Raw genomic sequence first — 20,084 nt, 5'->3', positions numbered from 1 at the left:
TTTCAATAAATCCAGCAGTATGCAGAACAACTGACTCATTTTTTTTAGTTGAGCTGAGGGAGTGATACAAATGATGATCTTAATTGTTTGAAAACTTTAGATATAGCTACTTTGTAGCTTTTGATTATTAGCTCTGATCAGATAGTCAATCTCACTTCGGTTATTTTCAAATTGCCAAAGTGAGCTTGTAGCTCTGACATTTAAAAATAACTTTAATACATGTGAAATGGGTCCTTCTGAGTACTTTTTACTTGTATTTTGATGCAATTACTTTTACTCAAGTAAATTTTGATGACTGAACTCTTACTCTTAGTATTTCTACAATCTGGTTGGTACTTTTACTTGGTAGTCAAACATGTGAGTACTTTTTCCACCACTTTATAGGAGCAGGAGTCATATTTCATGATACAGAATGTGGTGGAGCAGTAATTGCTCAGACACTTGGGCCCATAGACCAGAGCCAGGGGGACATCGGCCACTGTCAATTCTATTCAACCCTATACTGTAGTTAACTTGTTTCTCAAACCTTTTAATGTTAAGTCCATAGACTCGGCTGCCGCATGATGTTTTAGCCTGGCTAATAAGCCAGACCGAATCAGCCGTTGGCAAAATATAATTGCCTGCCAGGGTGTAATTTGATTCTGGCTTATTAGTCAAAGTTGGTGTGACTATATATTGTCAATGACTTCCATGAGAGGGGGGGGAGAGGTGGTGGAGTTAGTTGCTTTAGCAGACATTTTGAGGGTCCAATGGAGAATTGCTGAAGTTGTAAAGGAGAAGGTTTCCATATCCAAGAACAACAGATCATACCGGGCATGATTCAGACCCTACATAGTGTTTGAAGTTCACATTGACAAAGGAATGAGTATTCTCCAGCTCTTTAGTTAAGACACTAAGGTCTCACTTGGCATTTTCTGAAACTTGGCAGTACACCAGTGTTGCCAGTAGATGGCAATGTGAATCCACACATGAAAACAAGTATGCTTTATGCCATGGTGTTGTCCACTCACAGTTAACAGTTTTTGTATTGAGTTGTGCTTGAAATGTACTGTAATTCTGCAATCAATCAAAGCGAATAGCCCTTCATTTGTAAAATAAATGTAAGCCTATATATAAAATAAATTATTATTTAAGATAATGTTTCTCACTGTTGAGCTATTTTCATGTTTGGATGACACTATTAAAGGATGGAACCATGTAGACCTAGAATGCCAGTGATCATTTAATTAACTTCGTAAATGTTCAATCATGTGAAATACTGTACAAACTGTATGAAACAACAAGAGCCATTTAGTCCAATAATTAAATGGCAGAGGTTGGACAAAATGTTATTACGGTATTTTATTTCACCTTTCTGACAGGACATTAGGTCTACTAGCCAAGCATTAGTTTTTAATGCAAAACGAATGCTTGGAATCGATTCAGAATCATGAAAACCCCCTAGTTTAACACGTCACATGCTATTTAAAGCATAATGCAATTTAGAAAATATTGCCTTATAATATGTTATCAATAGGGACAAGGCAAATGTAGGATATTAGCAGTGAGCAGATTACGGAAGATTTTCTTTTTATCCTGGCTAGTAGGCCCTAATGTCCTGTCAGAATCAGTCTTTTTTTTTAACTGAAAAGTTAGTTTGACATTTAAACCGACCAATCAACGAGCAGCGACAGCCGACAGCCCAACAGTCAACCAATCAATGACGGACGAGGGGCGGGCCGCGCCGCCTCGGGGACGAGGCACGGTCTCAGCCTTCAGATGCATTGAATCCTAAACAGAGACAGTCGCATCTACCAACCTGCTTAACAGCATCATTACCAGTTACCACCACCTGCTCAACAGCCACAGACATCACTTGCCTACCACCATTACACACAGTTACATAGAGGATACATCGAACCACGAAAGGAACCAGTGTTTATTGATTTTCCTGACTTCAACAGTGAGTTTTTTTCCCCGAATTACTCGTACGTTGGGCTTGGGAACGGGTAAGGGCCGCGGAACGGTCTGTTACCGTTGCCTGTCGGTATCGTTCCGTTGATAACGTCTGTAGTTGTGTTTTTTAAAATACGTTTGTAAGTTGTGCTGTCTGTATCGTCGTTGCGTCGATAACGTCTGTAGTTGTGTTGTTTCAATATGTTTGTTAGCATTTGGGCTGTATTGTCGTGTCGGTATCGTCAACGTCTGTAGTTGTGTTTTTCAAATACGTTTGTAAGCATCTGGGCTGTATCGTGTTGCGTCTATAAGTCTGTAGTTTTGTTTTTCAAATACGTTTGGATTGTAAGTTTTTGGGTTTTGGTATCATCGTTGCCTCGATAACGTCTGTAATTGTGATTTTCATAAACGTTTGAAAGCATTTAGGCTCTCGGTAGCCGTTGTAGCCTAGCTAGGCCACAACTACTATCACAGAGGGCAATTGTTTTTTGCACCGTCAGGTTCCCGTCTTAATTATTACCGTTGTACTGGGTTTAAAACTTAAGTTAGTTAGGCTGCCTACATTTAAAAGTTAACTCAAATTGTGGCTCGGCCATTACATTTTGAATCAAACTAACATAGCGGCAGTCACAGACCTAAGCTAACTACTTGTAGCATAAATAATACTCATTGTTAGATCTGTTTTTTTTTTTTTACATTTCTCTTTCACAGGTGTATCAGCCTTGTTCAGCTCTCTCTCTCTCTCCACAGGCAGAGCAGAACCTCTCTCTCTCTCTCCACAGGCAGAGCAGAACCTCTCTCTATCTCTCTCCCCCCTCCACAGAATGGAGCAGTATCGCATCAGGTTGATCAACGAGCCGGCTGTCTCTGGACGTGCAGTTAAGTTCAGGGCTCGTTCCAGAAGGGAGGTAGACGTCCGCGTGGACAACCTGGTGAACCGAGCCCTGACCGCTGACGACTTGGCCACCATCACAGCGTGTGTCCCTGAACTGTACCGCCAGTTCAACAAGGTAAGTGACGTTTCCTCACTAGTAGTAGTTGAGAAGCAGCTGCTCAGACTTCCGAAGGATGTCACACCCGTTGTTGAGGAGAGACCCTGTGCATGCTACTTTGACAAGCGTACTAAGGAGTGGAGGCCGGTGCTTCCTTGGTATGACCCTTGTAGAAAGCAGTGGGTACCAGCTTTTATCCGTAAAGTCGCCCGGTGTTGCTGTAAGCGCTATGTCCCCAGTACTAAGACGTGGGTGCTAGTCCGCCCTCCCACGCCCCCAAAAGCCGTGGTGACTACCCAGAGCAACGTTCTCTTCCAGGAGTTCTCTGGTTCCCTGGTGACTCCGTCCCACCCTGACACCCTAACGCCCCCCTTCAGGTGTTGGAACGCCCGCTGTGGCAGCCGTTATGACCTCGTGGAGGTGAACGGTCAGCAGCTGGCCAGAGTCATCTCTGGTGTCTCCGCCACATGGGAGCTCGGTGGAAGGCCAGTACAAAGGCAGTGGAGAGTGACTGTCTATAGGTCAGACGGACAGATGCAGCTGTCCGTGTTCTGTAGCTTCCCTGAAACGGTACGGAGGTGTATCGTCTTTAGTCACGGGGCAGAAGTGACTGAAGAGGGGGGGCTGGAGAGGAAGACCGATGTCGATGGTATTGGTCGCATCGACGGAGGCCCTCCTCGAAGCAAGACGGGTCTAAGACTGTAACTCAGACAGACCTGGGGTGCGCTGGTCATTGTAGCAGCTGCATGCACAGGGTCTTTCCTTTCCTACGGGGGTGCATCAAGTTGATCAAGGAGCCGTCTATCTCTGGACATGCAGCTAAGTTGAGGGCCAGACATTTTTATTTCATACCTTACACTTATAGAATTGTGTGGATTAATAACGGAATGCTTTTAGTAGTACTTCATGAGAGGAGCGACCAGGTAAGTGACCTTTCCTAGACGACAAGCAGCTCTTAAGGACCTCTGGTACAGGTTGGTTTGGTGCCTTTTCAGCAGGAAGTGGATCTTGGAGGCATAGATCTTGTTCCTCCACATGTGCTAGGCCTCACAGAGAAACTTGACACTGTCTCTCTACTCTATAGGGTTTAACTTTTAACGACGAGTAATAGTCGCAAAGAAAACAAATAAATAAAACCCCCCCTCTCTCTCCACAGAGCAGCAGAATGGAGCAGTATTCTGACCAGTATTGCATCAACAAAAAAAAGTAATGTCGTGCCTGTCTGTTTTCTGCACTAACTATGTCTAGTTTGTCCACAGGTTTCTACTGACGGAGTCTTGCGTGCTGATCGTCACCAGTCAGTTGGCCTCGTGTCTGGCGGGCTAGCCCTTCAACCCTGTGATGGTCACTGGCCTTGGCGTCTTGCGGGGCCAGACTCTAGGTTGCGTCTTGCAACGTCTTGTCTATGGGGCGTCTGGGTGTGGTAAGAGGTAAAGTACTCTCCCACCACTGCAGCATTAACTGCGGTGCCTCCAACTTGGCCTGGCGCTCCATCAAACACAATTGGCCGTGTTTACGGGTGGGAACTTAATCTGGCAATGGATCAAGTGACCGTCCCTTTTGCTGCACTGCAGAAGCTACTTGCAAGTGTGTATGGGAGGATGCACACAGTAGTTTATACCTCCCCAGCTGTGGTGGTGGTGCCAGCAACAGGGACTCGAGGACACTTGGGGCAATTGGGAATTGGCGATGACTAAATTGGGTCTCCTCCCATGGATTGTCGCCTTGACGTGGCGGAGGAGCTTATGTATTTCTTACCTAGAGAGCAGGTCATGGCAGTTACATGCCGGACAGCTCAAACGGTAAGGGATCAACTAAGGACAATCCCTAGATAGAACAAACCTGTGTTACAGAAATCGCCACAAGGGTATCCGAGGCACCACCGTGGCACATGCTAGGAGGTGTGGTGGCGGTGGGAGATCTCTACAACACTGAGCAGGGACCCCAGGTAAATCACCCACACACTGCCTTTCTCAAGTAGTTTCATGTCTTTTTCTCTATCCTTCCTGTGCACTGTTAACTCATTAAAACCTGTCAAAGAGTAATTTTAGATTATTGCATTGGATATCAGCAGATGTACAAGCTCATAGCTGTTATTTGTGGTCAATCAATGCCAAATGCATTTCAATTTGAGAACTACTGATTTAGAAGGAATTTGTATAATCGGGCTCGGGCAATATTGGCTGAATGCTCATCAAACTGGAAATTTAAAAGGTTGAGAATCAAACAAAAATTAAATGTCAGGTTGAACTACTAGTATTGATTATGCACTGAATGATTTGAGGCATGACAATGGTGAAATGTATTGAGCCAGTATATGAACCACAACCTCTGTGCACGTTTTCCCGTTTTTCCAAAAATAGCAGATCTACAAGCTCGTAGCATGGTACTCGGTGCTGCGCTATGAGCCTGTAGATCTGCTACTTATCAACAGCCAAAGTTTTAAATTGTGGTTTAAGGCGACGCGGCCTCAGGTCTAAATGGGTTACGCTATGACTACGTTAAGTTTGAACTTCATGTGAGGTGGTGCAACTGGCTCTTAAACTTCTGAGCGAATTAGAGTGTATTTGACGGCTTCTACCGTCTGCAGATCTTTGGTCCAGTGATGCAGATTCTGAAGTTCAAGACATTGGATGTTGTGGAGAGACGGCCTGGCAGCTGCTGTCTTCACCAAAGACATGGACGACTCACTACATCTCTAAAGCTCTTGGTGCTGGAACCATCTGGTAAAACACACTATTATTACTTCTGTAGGCTGCATTGAACAACAACCGGGATGCAATTAACAACTTTCAACCTGGCATCCCTAGTTTGGAGTTGGACATGTCATTATACTGTAAGTGACATTTTTCCAAAAATGGCAGATCTACAGGCTCACAACGGGTTGATGACCTAATGATGTCTTAAATTCATAGATCTTTGCTAATTGCCGGTGGGACAAAATTATGTAAGGACAAAGTATGCAAGTGTTTAATAGACAAAATGCAAAAAAACCTATATAACAGACCCCTGTTCATATTTACTGAATAGAGGGTGTAATAAGTGCGGTTTGTTATGGAAGATATGGTAAACATTCAATAACGTATGTTAAATGCCTCATACAGTATATGAAAATAGTCAAATTAAATTGTAAAAAACAAAATACAAGGTCACGTGTTATTCTAGATCTCTAGAATAGAAAAAAACATATTGGCATTAACTCATTTTAGGCGGGAACACCTTTTGTTGTTAAGCATTAAAAGATCTGAAAATAGCAGATCTACACGCTCGTAGCGCGGCACCGAGTGACTAGCTTGTAGATCCAGGGATGCAGATAGCATGCCCTGCATACTGCAGGGCATTTAGACTCACTAAATTGTGACAGGACGCAATTGTGCACCCTCCGGGGGTCCTGGGATGCAGTACTGTACTCATGTCATTGAAGTAAAATGTCCCTGGGACGCATCTAAAAGACCACCCCTGGGTCCCGGTACCCATTACATTGAAAACGTATTTACATCACTGATCTGCTATTTTTTGTGAAATGTGGCACAAATCTTTGAATAAATTATTTCAGAGCGAACATTCTTTACTCAAATCTTTGCTTCTGGGGGGGTCCCTGGAACAACATATTTTCAGATGGGGGTGGGCAGCCAATTACATATATTTTTGGATGACCTTGACATGAAACATTTCTGAAAAACCCATGTTTTCAGTCGTTTCTGTCAGGATTTAGAAGGTAGGCTCTGATGTAGAATCGTCCTCAGGTCTAAATGGGTTAAAAATGCAGTAATAAAAACTAAAGTAGACAGGATTATTTTACTGTATTGGTTTGCTTATCTTGTTGGAAAATATAAATTGTACTTGAAGCAAGGAGAACATTCAGATGTTATATGTTGCATAAGGTTATTTCACCGTCTCCTCTATAGTGGTAACAGCCTGCAATCATGTAGTCTGCAACATTGTAAAGTGATGACTGCCTTATATTTATGTTTAATAAGTACCGTACACAATAAGCTCATAGCAGTCAAAATAGCAGAATCTACCATTAATTACGGTCCTATCAATTGACAGTTCAGTGTCTGATTTTTATATCTTTTTTTTATGCTTTATTAGAATGGCCCCTCGTGTAAAAACAAGAGTCCTGTATTTTTGTTATTATGGCTATTGAGAACCAGTTATTCAGCAACAGGTTTACAAAGGCTCTTGTCGTCTTGAATTCATGTACTTGATAGACGCAACTATGTGCTTGTTTATTAAAATACTTCTATTAACAAAGTTTTGCTTGTACGGTATGTATAGAATCATTAGGGTTACTAAAATGTATCGTTATGTTTAATCCAGGCCTTATTGCTGACCTTTCCATATCCTGTTTTGTCTGTCAGGTGACTGTCAAGGTATCTCAGAAGAACATCTGAACAACATCCTTGAACTGTCCTCAACCCAGGTAGCCGCTGAGAGCAGAAACGGACTGCTGATACTGTTTGTGTGTTTAGTGTTTCTTTCTGGATGTCCCTGTATGAATATGAATGCATTATTCACAAGGAGGCAAATCATCTGACTCAAGTTTGTGTCCTAAACCAGCTGTATCTCTTAAACGGGGAACCCTGTAACCAGGTTGTCATAACCTACAGTACTTGTTAGTTATGCAGTTTCACTTAACTGTACATTGTACTGCCTTTGAAATGTCCGTCTTCAGTTGAAAGTCAGATATTCTGCTCCTTTAAATCAACAGTAGCCGTTTCAGTTTTTTGTTGTCTGGCTACATGAGACTACTGTATCCCCAACAGCACTTACCAGAGTTATGATATTTTTGTACGTTGGCCTGTGAACTTTGAGATTATTGAAAGAATTTCTTTCAGACGTACTGATTATTTTACTTCTACTCCACAGCCACTACATCTCAGAGGCAAATTGTAGCTGCTATAATTTGTTTTGTATTTAATTTCAGTTATTGCTCATTATGCTTATTCAATGCATGTCAAAGTTGGGCCGCCAGTGCCGTTGTTTTGGCTAATGCGGAACCCTTTATATGGCTGTCAGGTATATGGGTAGACATAGGTGCACACCTGTCACTTGACAAATGTTTATGTATTTTCTTTCATTTATAATTATGTGCTGTATTATATTTATGTCATGTCTAAGCATTTATGTGTTTGTTACCAGGTCAACATTGGTTTCAATAAATCCAGCAGTATGCAGAACAACTGACTCATTTTTGGACAAGAGCTGAGGGAGTGATACAAATGATCTTAATTATTTGAAAACTTTAGTTATAGTTACTTTGTAGATTTTGTTATTAGCTCTGATCAGATCTTCAATCTCACTTCTGCTATTTTCAAGTGAGCTTGTAGCTCTGCCATTTTCAAAGAACTTTGACTATTACAGAGTATTTCTACAATCTGGTTGGTGCTTTTACTTTGTAGTAAAACAAGTGAGTACTTTTTCCACCACTGTATAGGAGCAGGAGACATATATCTTTCATGATACAGAGCCAGGGGGTGCACTGGAGACCTTCGGTTTCCCAGGTTTCTTTACCCATTCACCATTTTGATCATTCCACATGCGGCACATTGGTCAGTGTCAATTCTATTCAACCCTATACTGTAGTTGACTTGTTTCTCAAACCACTTGATGTTAAAAGTCCATAGACTTGGCTGATGATGTAATAACGAAAGCCAGATGTCGGAGGGAATAGCACCCCTCAAAAACTAGGGTGCCAAAATAATTCTAATCATGTGGATCAACATGGGAACAGTGTGGCTCCAATGTGCATCTGAGACTTCGTGTCGCCAGCCACTGATGGTGTCATCTATATGGACTATATCTCTGCTGTTGGGAGGAAACTACAAAATGTTCATTTTTCAGGAAATTAAGAACCTTCATTTTGAAAACAAAGCAATACTGCCTCATCAATGTTGGTGTGACTTTATATATTGTCAATGACCTCCATGAGAGGGGGAGAGGTGGTGGCGTTGGTTCCTTTAGCAGACATTTTGAGGGTCCACTTTTCATTGGTTCAATATAATTTCAACATGTTTTTTAGTGGAAGAATGCAGAGAACGCAGAGACGAGGTAAGAATGTAGTTCATCAGTTTGGAGTCACCCTGAAAGAAATGAATAGAACCAGATCCAGAAATGTGTGAAGGTTATGGTGGTTAAAAGGTTCACTGGAGAATTGCTCAAGTTGTAAAGGAGAAGGTTTCCAGATCCAAGAACAACAGATCATACCGGGCATGATTCAGACCCTACATAGTGTTTGAAGTTCACATTGACAAAGGAATGAGTATTCTCCAGCTCTTTAGTAGGCCTAAACTAAAACAGAAATTATGTCCAACTCTGCTTGGGACTAGTGATACATGTAATATGCATGTATAGTCTAATAATACATTGTATGCATCTAAGACTACAACAGAACATCGGTGAGTTAGTTTCACCCACAGAAGATAGAGCTGCAAAAATGCAGGTCAAGTTTCAACTCCAAAAACCCAGAAGTATGAACTGAAGACTGGTTTTATGCTGCAGTAACTGCACATGTCCAGTAGGTGGCAACAATGTTCTATTTAAAAAAGAAGGTACGGGGAATGGGGATTGTGTTGTTTTTAGTTGATGTAGCAAGCCTATACATATTTCATGTTTCGTTTTATGTCCACATCAGCTGCAAACATATTCTATTTCTATGTTCTCACTAGAGCAGTGGTTTTCAACCAGTGGTCCAGGGACCACTTGAGGAGATAAAAAGTGTTTTCTCTTCATAGCCAACATATTGCAATAGAATAATTAACTTTCACTGTTCACTGTTGAAGTAATACTATAGGAATATGATATATCATATATCTGACTACATTGTTTCTATAAAATGTCACTTCAGTGGATCCCTGAGGATAAAGCATGTGTGAGTATATGTTAACTATTTTATGTCAGACTTTGGACAAATATATAACAGAGGTTGAATGATGAAGGTTAATATTGGGGGAAGAGGTCATACGTCATATTCTTGGCATCTGCAAGCTTGTGCATCAGATGTACCATATTGTTATATATTTTGAGGTGAAACTGTCAACCACGCTCGCTGATGACGGCCAAAGTGATATGACGTATAAACGTCAGAATAAAATATCCCTTCACCTGACCTCAAGCACATTGAGGGTTGAAAAGTCAAAACAATACAAAATGTCAGTCCAATGTAGCAAATGTTTGCACTTTATAAAATAAAATAAAAACACTGTTTATTTGTGTAGCTGTGCTGAATTGTCGGCGATATTTAGCAGTGTTATTATTTCTCATAGAATGAACATTTATTTTGAAATTCCGTGTTTACCCCGGAAATAGTCATCTGTTTGCGTGTGTAAATAAATGGCAGCAAACATTGAACATTGAGCTCCTGCTGCACTCATGTCTGCAATAACTAGAGCAATGTCCAGTAAGTATCTTAAACATATATGACATTTATTATTGCATATATGCATTCAACCACAACATTAATTCGGGCAAATGTTTGTAGAGATGATAGAGTGCAGTTGAATACTGTGTATATACTGTGCACTGTGCAGTGATATACTTAATTTGTATCTCTGAGTGTGCAAATATAACCAAATGGACCTGTAAGGGTCCATTTGGTTACATTTGCACACTCAGAGTGGTTACAAATGTGCTAAAATAAAATAAGTGTTATAGGCTATAACTATTGAATACATCTAGAGTCTATTCTACATTAGTACTCATTGCCCATGCTCTAGACTAGAGTGTTTGTTCATAGAATAGAGTGTTTGTTCAGTAACAGGAATCTCCATGTCTCTCCAGCTCATTATTTTCATGTTGGGATACCAATTGTATCCAAACCGGATTATAACCCAGTCAGGATACAGATTAAACATTAATCTGTATTAAATTATTATTAATTAAAAAGTGGAAATGCAAGTGAGGGCACAAAGACATATGAGGGAGACACAATTGAACTGGAAAACTACAAACATGAAGCTGATAAATGGGTACTTTTCTCCTGATTGGCTGAAGTTCCTGAAAATGTATTTTCACCCAGAACATCCATGCATAAAACATTATGTGCACTTAAGACCAAATTGCTGCCTGCAAATAGTCACCCCATATAATATTTCAGAATAGCATTTTGATTTGACGGTTTTGTCCATAAAGACATGCCCAGCACAGGGAGGGACACCAGGTAGAAAATGGTTAAGTGTAGCTGTCTGTGTGGGTTTTATGAATATTGAACCAATGTAAAGTATTAACAGAGCTTGTGGCTAAACAATAACTTTACATTCCATTGAAACAGGTCATTTTTTTCCTTCATTTCCTTATAAGTAAGTGTTTTGGATATACAAGGTTTCCACCTGGCAGTGACCATTATGTTTAGTCTTTCTTTGCTGATGCAGTGTCAATAGTAACTGATAAATACCTTATTGTCCCGATTATAAGACGGCCCCAATTTTCAAGACTCATTTGTGTGAAAATAACATTGAATGTCAAATGGTCTAGCAAGCTAGTCCCTGTTTATAATACGACCCTGTTTTTTAGGATATTTCCATTGGAAGAAAACATAGTCTTCTTATATTCAGGCCAATAGGGTAATAGTTCCGTTCGTTTTTCGCGTGTGTGTGTGTGCGTGCGTGCGTGCGTGCGTGCGTGCGTGCGTGCGTGCGTGCGTGCGTGCGTGTGTGTGTGTGTGTGTGTGTGTGTGTGCGTGTACGTGTACGTGTACGTGTACGTGTACGTGTGTGCGTGCATGCGTGTGCTCAGAGTTCCGTGTGGCAGTGATCCAGCTACACGTCAGTAAGGTGAAGGCAGACAACCTGAGCAGAGCAAGCTCTCTCATCAAGCAGGCTGCTGATGAGGGCAGCCAGCTGGTGATGCTGCCTGTGAGTATATAATAGTAGGATTCTATGGAATATTGATGTAGGGTTGGGGTTGTACATACTCACAGCAAGCTGGTGCTGCTGCTGTCTGTGAGTAGACAATAGGGTTGTTGTCACCATTACAAATTTAAGTTGACCACTGTTATTGTCACACAAATAATTGCGATTAATGATTTTTAATTGTGTTTTTTTGCATTGAACATTGGTACTTTTGTTCTGCCTTTTTGGCTTCACAATCACAAGTTGCACAGGGCAGATACTTAAATAATAACTTAAATATACAAAGAAATCAAATCATTTTTTCTTTCCAAAACATAGTTGATCTACAAGCTTTGAAGATCTGCTATTTCTGCTTTTTTCCCCTGCTATTTGTTTTCATTGTCGTCTAAATTGACTTGTCTGATTAACCACAAAATCCCTATTTTATGCGCTAAAATAACAGATCCAGATGTGAGCTTGTGGATCTTGATTTTAGCTATTTTTGTCGATTTATTATTTTTTAAATCATGGTTACGTTAAATTAACTGACCGTTGTACCCCTAGTCGGCAGCACATATGAATAATAAGTGATTCTAACGCTAATAATCCATTCATTGAAGGAGTGCTTCAACTCTCCATATGGAACCAGCTTCTTCCCAGAGTATGCAGAGAGCATCCCTGGAGAATCCACCAGCATGCTGGCCCAGGCTGCCAAAGACAACCAGGTGTTCCTAGTGGGAGGTAAGGAGGGATTTTTATAGTTTAGAAATATTCCTTATATTTAGATTTTTTTTTCTTTTTACATTTTCAGTTTGCTTTCCGTTTAAGAAAACCTGCATCTCCATTCCCCCGTCTGTCAGTTAGTCACCCCACACCTCCATATACGTTACTCTTTTACCTGCTTTTTACTAACACTAACATTACAAAGATGCCCAGAACATCGGGATGAACCTGTGGAGTTTATGGCTGCTCCAACATTAAAATAAAATAAAAACTGAATGTCAAAATATCCACCACGGTGGCTGAGACCAGAGCCATTGAGTAATGGTTGAGACGAAGCAGTGAAAGGTCCTGAAAGATACATAACTTTAGTCTCACCCAATACCCAATCTTTCTGGTGGATATTTTGTCATCAATCATCATTGTCAATAAATATGTCACATTATTCTTGTTTTATGTGAACCGGGTTTCTTGCTTTAGTGCTGACATTTTTCCCTGAACTAATAGAGGCCCCCTAGTCCCTGATACATTGAATGTGTTCATTTTGCGGGGGAAAAAAACACACAAAATCAAAATAATGGAGAGGTTTCTGCCCTACAGCGACGATAACTCCTAAACTAAAGTGAGTGTCTTGTATTCTTCTGAACCAGGTTCAATCCCTGAGGAGGATAATGGAAAGCTGTACAACACCTGTCCTGTGTTCGGCCCAGACGGAGCCCTGATACTTAAACACAGAAAGGTAGCCACTATTAACCACTGAAATCCATTATTGACCACTTAAACCACCTGTGGTCTTTGAGAAGGGTTCCAAAATGTTTTACAGGAGCTCGAGATCCAAAACAGGAATGTTATATCTCCCCAGGACCCAAACTCGTGAAAATAGTTTGGCTCACAGATATTTTCACTAGGTATTTATTCCTGGAATTTCATACATTTGTCTTTTTTAAATGTCTAAAAAAATATATATATTTTAAAATAATAATAATAATAACTACAAATATAATAATATAATTGTAGGAAAGGAAATAAGAGGATATTTACTTGCGAGTCGCGACCCAAAAATGAGTCCCAAGTTCCCAACGCGACGGACGTTTTTCATCCCTCCTCCTCCTCCTCCTCTGGTTTGTTTCAGATCCACCTCTTTGACATCGACGTTCCGGGAAAAATACGCTTCCAGGAGTCTGAGACTCTCAGTCCGGGGAGCAGCCTGTCCGTGTTCGACACACGTAAGGACAGCTAGTTCATTTTTTTGGGGGGTCCTTGACGTGAAAATATTTGAGAACCACCGGTTGTGATCAATGTTGTTTGTTTGTTTCAGCGTTCTGTAAGGTGGGTGTCGGCATCTGCTATGACATGAGGTTCGCAGAGCTCGCACAACTCTACCGCAGCAAAGGTCAGTTATTGTCGTTGGTATGTAACTGTGCACTTGCATCATGTCGAAAGCTATTGGGAGTAGGCCTAATAATTGTGATCATCCGACGATTATGTAATAATTGTCTGTCTGTGTCTGTGTGTCTCTCTCATGGTGGTCCAGGCTGTCAGCTGCTGGTGTACCCCGGAGCCTTCAACATGACCACGGGGCCAGTCCACTGGGAGCTGCTACAGAGAGCCAGGTACAGTACCTCCCACCAGAGGCGGAAAGTTCTTATAACGGCAGGGGGTTCAAGCAGTCACGCCGCCCCCCCCCCCCAGCGGTGGAAAAAAAACGAGTTTTGTTTTCCGACATTTGTACTCTCTACCTGGCAGCAGAACAAAAGCCACCTTATTAGCATTTGAATGCGGCATGGGCGGCGGCGCAACACCTATCTTCTAACCCCTCGTAACTTAAGGCTTATCCAGTGGTTTCAGTCGCGCCTTTGCCAAAATGCCAGGGGGTTCAATCGCGCCTCTGAACCCACGGAGTTTCCGCCACTGCCTCCCACTGACCGTGTGTGTGTGTGTGTGTGTGTGTGTGTGTGTGTGTGTGTGTGTGTGTGTGTGTGTGTGTGTGTGTGTGTGTGTGTGTGTGTGTGTGTGTGCAGAAAAGGACGGAAGTGATTCTTTACTTTTCCAACTGTCTTGTTTTCCCTGCTATTTCAGAGCGCTTGACAATCAAGTGTACGTGGCCACAGCCTCGCCTGCCCGAGATGAGACGGCGTCCTACGTGGCCTGGGGTCACAGCACTGTGGTCAGCCCATGGTGAGAGCATGTCTTTACCTACTGCACTGGGGTCAGCCCATGGTGAGAGCATGTCTTTACCTACTGCACTGGGGTCAGCCCATGGTGAGAGCATGTCTTTACCTACTGCACTGGGGTCAGCCCATGGTGAGAGCATGTCTTTACCTACTGCACTGGGGTCAGCCCATGGTGAGAGCATGTCTTTACCTACTGCTCTGGGGTCAGCCCATGGTGAGAGCATGTCTTTACCTACTGCTCTGGGGTCAGCCCATGGTGAGAGCATGTCTTTACCTGCTGCTCTGGGGTCAGCCCATGGTGAGAGCATGTCTTTACCTGCTGCTCTGTGGTCAGCCCATGGTGAGAGCATGTCTTTACCTGCTGCACTGGGGTCAGCCCATGGTGAGAGCATGTCTTTACCTACTGCACTGGGGTCAGCCCATGGTGAGAGCATGTCTTTACCTGCTGCTCTGTGGTCAGCCCCATGGTGAGAGCATGTCTTTACCTACTGCTCTGGGGTCAGCCCATGGTGAGAGCATGTCTTTACCTACTGCACACTTCTCTGTTTAAACACAGTGGTTCCCAAACTTTGTCACGTCAAGGACCCCCAAATTGACATTAATTAGCCAGCGGACCCCCAATTGAAAAGGTAAGCCAGGGACCCTCATAAGAGGTATTTAACGGCTCTAGCAGTGATTCTCAACCCGTTTCATTTCAAGGACTCCCAGTTTGACATGCATTAGGCTACGGACCCCCCATTTAATGGCATTTCTATCTCTGGGACTCTCAATTTATTTTATGATATTGTAAAATCAATGTTAATTGGACTCTGAGAGTGTACAAATGGTTCCATTTATACACTCTCAGAGTTACAGACCCATAAGGGTCCATTTGGTTCCAAACTATCATTTAGCTGGGGACCCCCTGGAACTCCCCCAAAGACCCCTTGGGGTCCCCGGACCCTACTTAGGGAACCATTGGTTTAGCACACACTCTTAACGTCTGGCTGAATACAACAGAAGTGTTTATTTTGTGCGATTAATCTTTTTAAAACAAGGTCGTTTTTTTCCTCTTTTTTTCAGCAGAATGAAATCATATATTTTTTATTCAGTTGTGTCAGTTATGAATCACGTATCATCAAAACTAATGTGAAATAATCGCAACACATTTTCGTTCATTTGCATCACTCCTGATGTGTATCGGCCAATAGATGTGCAACAGTTTGAACTACCGTAATCAATTTTATCGCTAAGAAAATGGTTGTTGAATTGAATCCCTAAAAATTAAGTTTAATATAATAATGTGTTAGAAATGCAACAGTCATTGAAAACCACTGATGGAAACAAGCCCTCTGAGTTATCCTTGTTAGCATTGTTAACTGTATAACTGTACCTCTAATAATCAATCAATGAAATGAAATGTGTGAACCTCCCTGAATGCTCAGTGTTGTGTGTGAGACATGTGTGTCTTATCAAAGTTGTCAATGTGTCGTCATAGGGGAGAAGTGATGTCCAAGGCGGGAGCGGAGGAGCAGGTCATTTATGCAGACATTGGTGAGTGTCTGTGTTCGATGCATTGAGAGCTTGTAGATAGATACTGTGGTCTGTTTTCACTGATAGCTAAAAGCAAAGGTTAAAACCTCAGGGCTGTATTTTGCGTGTCTTAAGTACCAGGTCTTATTACCTAACTTGAGTAAACTAAAGACCTGGAGGCGTGATCAATGCCATTTGGCTATTCTGAGTGGCCAAAGAGCATTGATCACGCCTCCAGGTCTTTAGTTTACTCAAGTTAGGTAATAAGACCTGGTACTTAAGACACGCAAAATACAGCCCTGTCTTGGTTGGCAGTATGTAGAAGAGCAGGAATAATATTACTAAAACATAATCATTATACATACAGTAGTCAATGAAAACAAGCTAACAAAATAGAATTGTATGTAAAATGACCTTGGTTTTAGTTTTTCCACAAGCATTATGTGTATTCTTTCATCCTAGCTATTGCTGCTTCTGTAAATCAAGATTTTTTTTCCTCATAATACCTGGAAAACGAAATTAGAAACAAACAAACTAGTACATTCCTCCAACTAAACTAAAGCACAGCGCTCAACTCTTTCTTGTAGATCTGCTACTTTTTATGCTTTCGTGTGATGCTGTAATATGATCACTGTCTTAGGCCGATAATTTTCGAAAACTCAAAAGGTTTAAGATATGGAGTTTCTTTACTTTATTTATTGTTTTATTCTACCGATGTGTGATTATCATGAACCCTATACCTGGAAACGAACAAACTAAGACATTCTGAAACTACTCAAAGAGGGTTCCCTTACTCTCCTGGAACTGTAAAGACCCGTTACACTGTGAAAGTTAATAACAAGAAATGTAACAAATGACATGTAACAATTTCGATATGTACTGTGATGCCCTACGTGACCCACCTGTTTACTGAAAAACAAAGTTTAAAAAAAAATAATATATATATGGAGTTTCTGCCCCGATATCGACGGCGTGTGACTCCATGTGTTTGCGCTTTCAGACCTGCAGTATCTAGCCGACGTGCGGCAGCAGATCCCCATCACAGCGCAGCGTCGTACGGACCTGTATTCAGTCACCGCTGTGCAGGAGGGCTGAACCTCTACACCGCACGATGCTGAGACAGACACACCGAGACGAACCAGACACAGGATGTGGACGGCATCGAACCGTCTGTTGTGCTCAACAGATCTCAGGACACATGATTGGTGGTAACCACCGAGATATACTACAAGATGTGAACTTCTGTGATGTGACTGTTACTTGATTTAGAGCGGTGTTGTTTCACACAACATTGGGTCGGGAGCCGTTTGAGTCTTTGGGTCGTGAGTAATTATTCCTCTTTTTACGCATCGTACAAAACTAAATCCTTTCGTTTTCAAATTATTTAAAAAAATCAGTTTCATATGTTATTGACATTGTCGACCACTAGGTGTCCTACTTCAGTGGTTCCTAAAAGGTGTGCTGTGAGACAAGTCCAGGTGTGACAACCACACATTACTGCAATATACAGTATACAACTAACTACAGTATATACCTCTGCTGTCAGGAAGAAACCACCTAACTTATATATTTAAAACAAAGCAATACTGCCTTCATCAAAGTTGGTGTTGTGACTTTATATATTGTCAATTACTTGCACAAGAGGGGGAGATTTGGTGGAGTTGCTTTAGCAGACAGTTTGAGGGCCCAATGGAGTTAAGTGGTTTTTTCCAATGCACTTTTTACTACTTTTCATTGGTCCTCAAAAATGGAGTTAGGTGGTTTCCTCCCAACAGCAACGATATAATGTATTTTAATTATCTTATATCAGTACTTTGTGTCGACACATTTCCCAATACATACTGTACATACAAACCTAACCTAAAACTATCTTCAAAACCTTTTTATTTGGCATTTTAAAAACAAACATTTACTGAAGCCATTTGTCCTGGATATGAATACATGTGTGCCTTGAGATTTTGACCTGTCCTTTCGTGTGCCTTGGACACAAAGGTGAGTGGGTCTACTAGGGTCTAAGGGCCCTGTTTTCGACAATCCTAAACCCCTTAGCCCAAAACCTCTTTGCCCTTTTCTTTTTACTATTTTGAAAAAATCTGTTCTACCAGCCGATCTTCATCAACACGTTGTGAGCTTGTAGATCGGCTGTTTGAACTATTCAAAAATGTTTTTCAAAATAGTAAAAAAGTTAAAGTTTAGGGACAAGGGGTTTAACACTGACCAATAGGGCCCTACATGTCTCTGTGGTAGGGAGACCACCTCCAAACACTGCAGATATTGTATACATATTGGTCAACATAACATTTTTATTCGTTAAAGTGAGTCCCAGATTGTCATTGTTTCAGTTGTCGACACAAACAGATGAGTTAAATAAGATGTGTGTAGAGTTTTTGAATTAAAATTAAGCAATAAAGGGTTTGTGGACATTTATTATGCCGGTCAGCTTGTAGATCTGATGTTTTCGGCGTGCAGTGCCGGGGCACAACATAGTATAAATTAGTCTTTAGAAGCCGTGTCCACAGAAAGTGTTTTATGTGCTATCCCAATGTTTTTATATAAATTAACGACTTGATCATACTACAGCGTGACACAATACGAAAGCATTAAAAAAATAGCAGATCCACAAGCTCGAAACTCTTGAGCTTGTAGATCTCCTGAAAAGTAACAGTTTTGGAAGTTTCCACCCAACAGTCCAGGATGCTCGTTAGGAGCGTTTATTGATTGCCTGCAGCGTTCGAACCCGTCAGCTGTTGCTGTGCTCGAGCATCCCGTCATCTGCGGGCTCCCACTCTACATGATAAAAACGTCCCTAAGTCTTGAGAGTGTACAAATGACAACCAAATGGACCCGTAATCCATTTGGTTCCATTTGTACACTGAGCTACAGACCCGTAGAGTGGGGGCACTTTGAGAACCACTGGCCTAGCTGAAAACAACGGTTAACGTCGGCTCATAAATGGCCGTGTTGTCGGACATGCACAGAGCGCTGTAGCACGATGCGCCCGGCTCTGGGCATCTTTTTACGTTTCTGCTCGTCTTGCAACTGGGCCCTGGAAATGCGTGCACTGCCTTCTTCAAAGAGCACCTTTTTAAAGGCTGTTCATGAATTGTATTGCGTGGAGACACACGGCGCCTTATGGCTCTTCGCTACTGCAAAAACTAAGTGAAGCATGTCGTGCCGCATATTTAACATATTTGTAGTCGTTTCCATACTCTATGGCTCGGTTTCAAATAAGGTTCTCACAACCTAACTTGGGCCTTGCTCAGGAGGGTCCTGAGGGTCCTGAGCCCCTCCTGAGCAGGGCCCAAGAGGTACTAATGATGAGTTCTGGGAGCCCAACTTGTACTATCAGCATTTCTTTTTTTTTTTCAGCATTTCACTTTTTATAATGGAAAAGAAAATTGCGTTGCATCTCAAGCTTGTAGTTCTATTTTTGTATTTAAAAAAAAACTTTCTAGCTATAATGGAAACGTACACAACAAAAGAAACATCACAAAACAAAATGTGTCCTCAAACATTTCAGGTTATGGAAGGTTGTGGGTTAAGCTTCGTAGTCGAAAAAAAGCTACTAGTCAGCAACAATAGACACACCCTGCTGCCTGTGACATACGGTAGTTGCATAACCAGTATACATGCACACACACACAGAGACGTGAAGGCGGAGAGATGATTTCTATGACAACGATGAACGACTGAAAGGATATGACGAACAGTTAGACATAACAGTATTTTAGCGACATGGTTGAATGAGAAAATCATTGCATTTGTACACTCTGAGTTACAGACCTAGACCTGTAAGGGTCCATTTGGGTCCTTTTGTACACTCAAAGTTACAGACCTGTAAGGGTCCATTTCAGAGAGTTACAGACTTGTAAGTGTACATTTGGTTCCATTTGTACACTCAGAGTTACAGACCTGTAAGG

The 20,084-nt window shown here is 41.7% G+C and overlaps 1 protein-coding gene across 1 annotated transcript; it reads left to right on the top strand.

The window, feature by feature from the left end:
- The first annotated feature begins 10,237 nt into the window (after positions 1-10,237).
- nit2 (nitrilase family, member 2) lies at positions 10,238-19,201 on the top strand. Its single transcript, XM_080770136.1, has 10 exons — positions 10,238-10,329; positions 11,664-11,782; positions 12,379-12,499; positions 13,129-13,217; positions 13,611-13,704; positions 13,797-13,871; positions 14,013-14,091; positions 14,558-14,656; positions 16,130-16,185; positions 17,165-19,201. Exons 1-10 carry the CDS (start codon positions 10,302-10,304, stop codon positions 17,257-17,259), a joined length of 855 nt encoding a protein of 284 aa, XP_080626262.1. The 5' UTR covers positions 10,238-10,301; the 3' UTR covers positions 17,260-19,201.
- The last annotated feature ends 883 nt before the right edge of the window (positions 19,202-20,084 follow it).

Source organism: Protomyctophum bolini (assembly GCF_963924005.1).
Source record: "Protomyctophum bolini genome assembly, chromosome: 8".
Lineage (NCBI taxonomy): Eukaryota > Metazoa > Chordata > Actinopteri > Myctophiformes > Myctophidae > Protomyctophum > Protomyctophum bolini.
This window is presented reverse-complemented; position numbering and strand designations above follow the sequence as displayed.

Bases quoted from the DNA above. Each gene is read 5' to 3' on its own strand.
- nit2 (XM_080770136.1), top strand. From the start codon at position 10,302: ATGTCTGCAATAACTAGAGCAATGTCCA. The intron at 13,705-13,796 runs GTAAGGACAGCT...TGTTTGTTTCAG, and splicing joins CCTGTCCGTGTTCGACACAC to CGTTCTGTAAGGTGGGTGTC. The intron at 16,186-17,164 runs GTGAGTGTCTGT...TTGCGCTTTCAG, and splicing joins GGTCATTTATGCAGACATTG to ACCTGCAGTATCTAGCCGAC.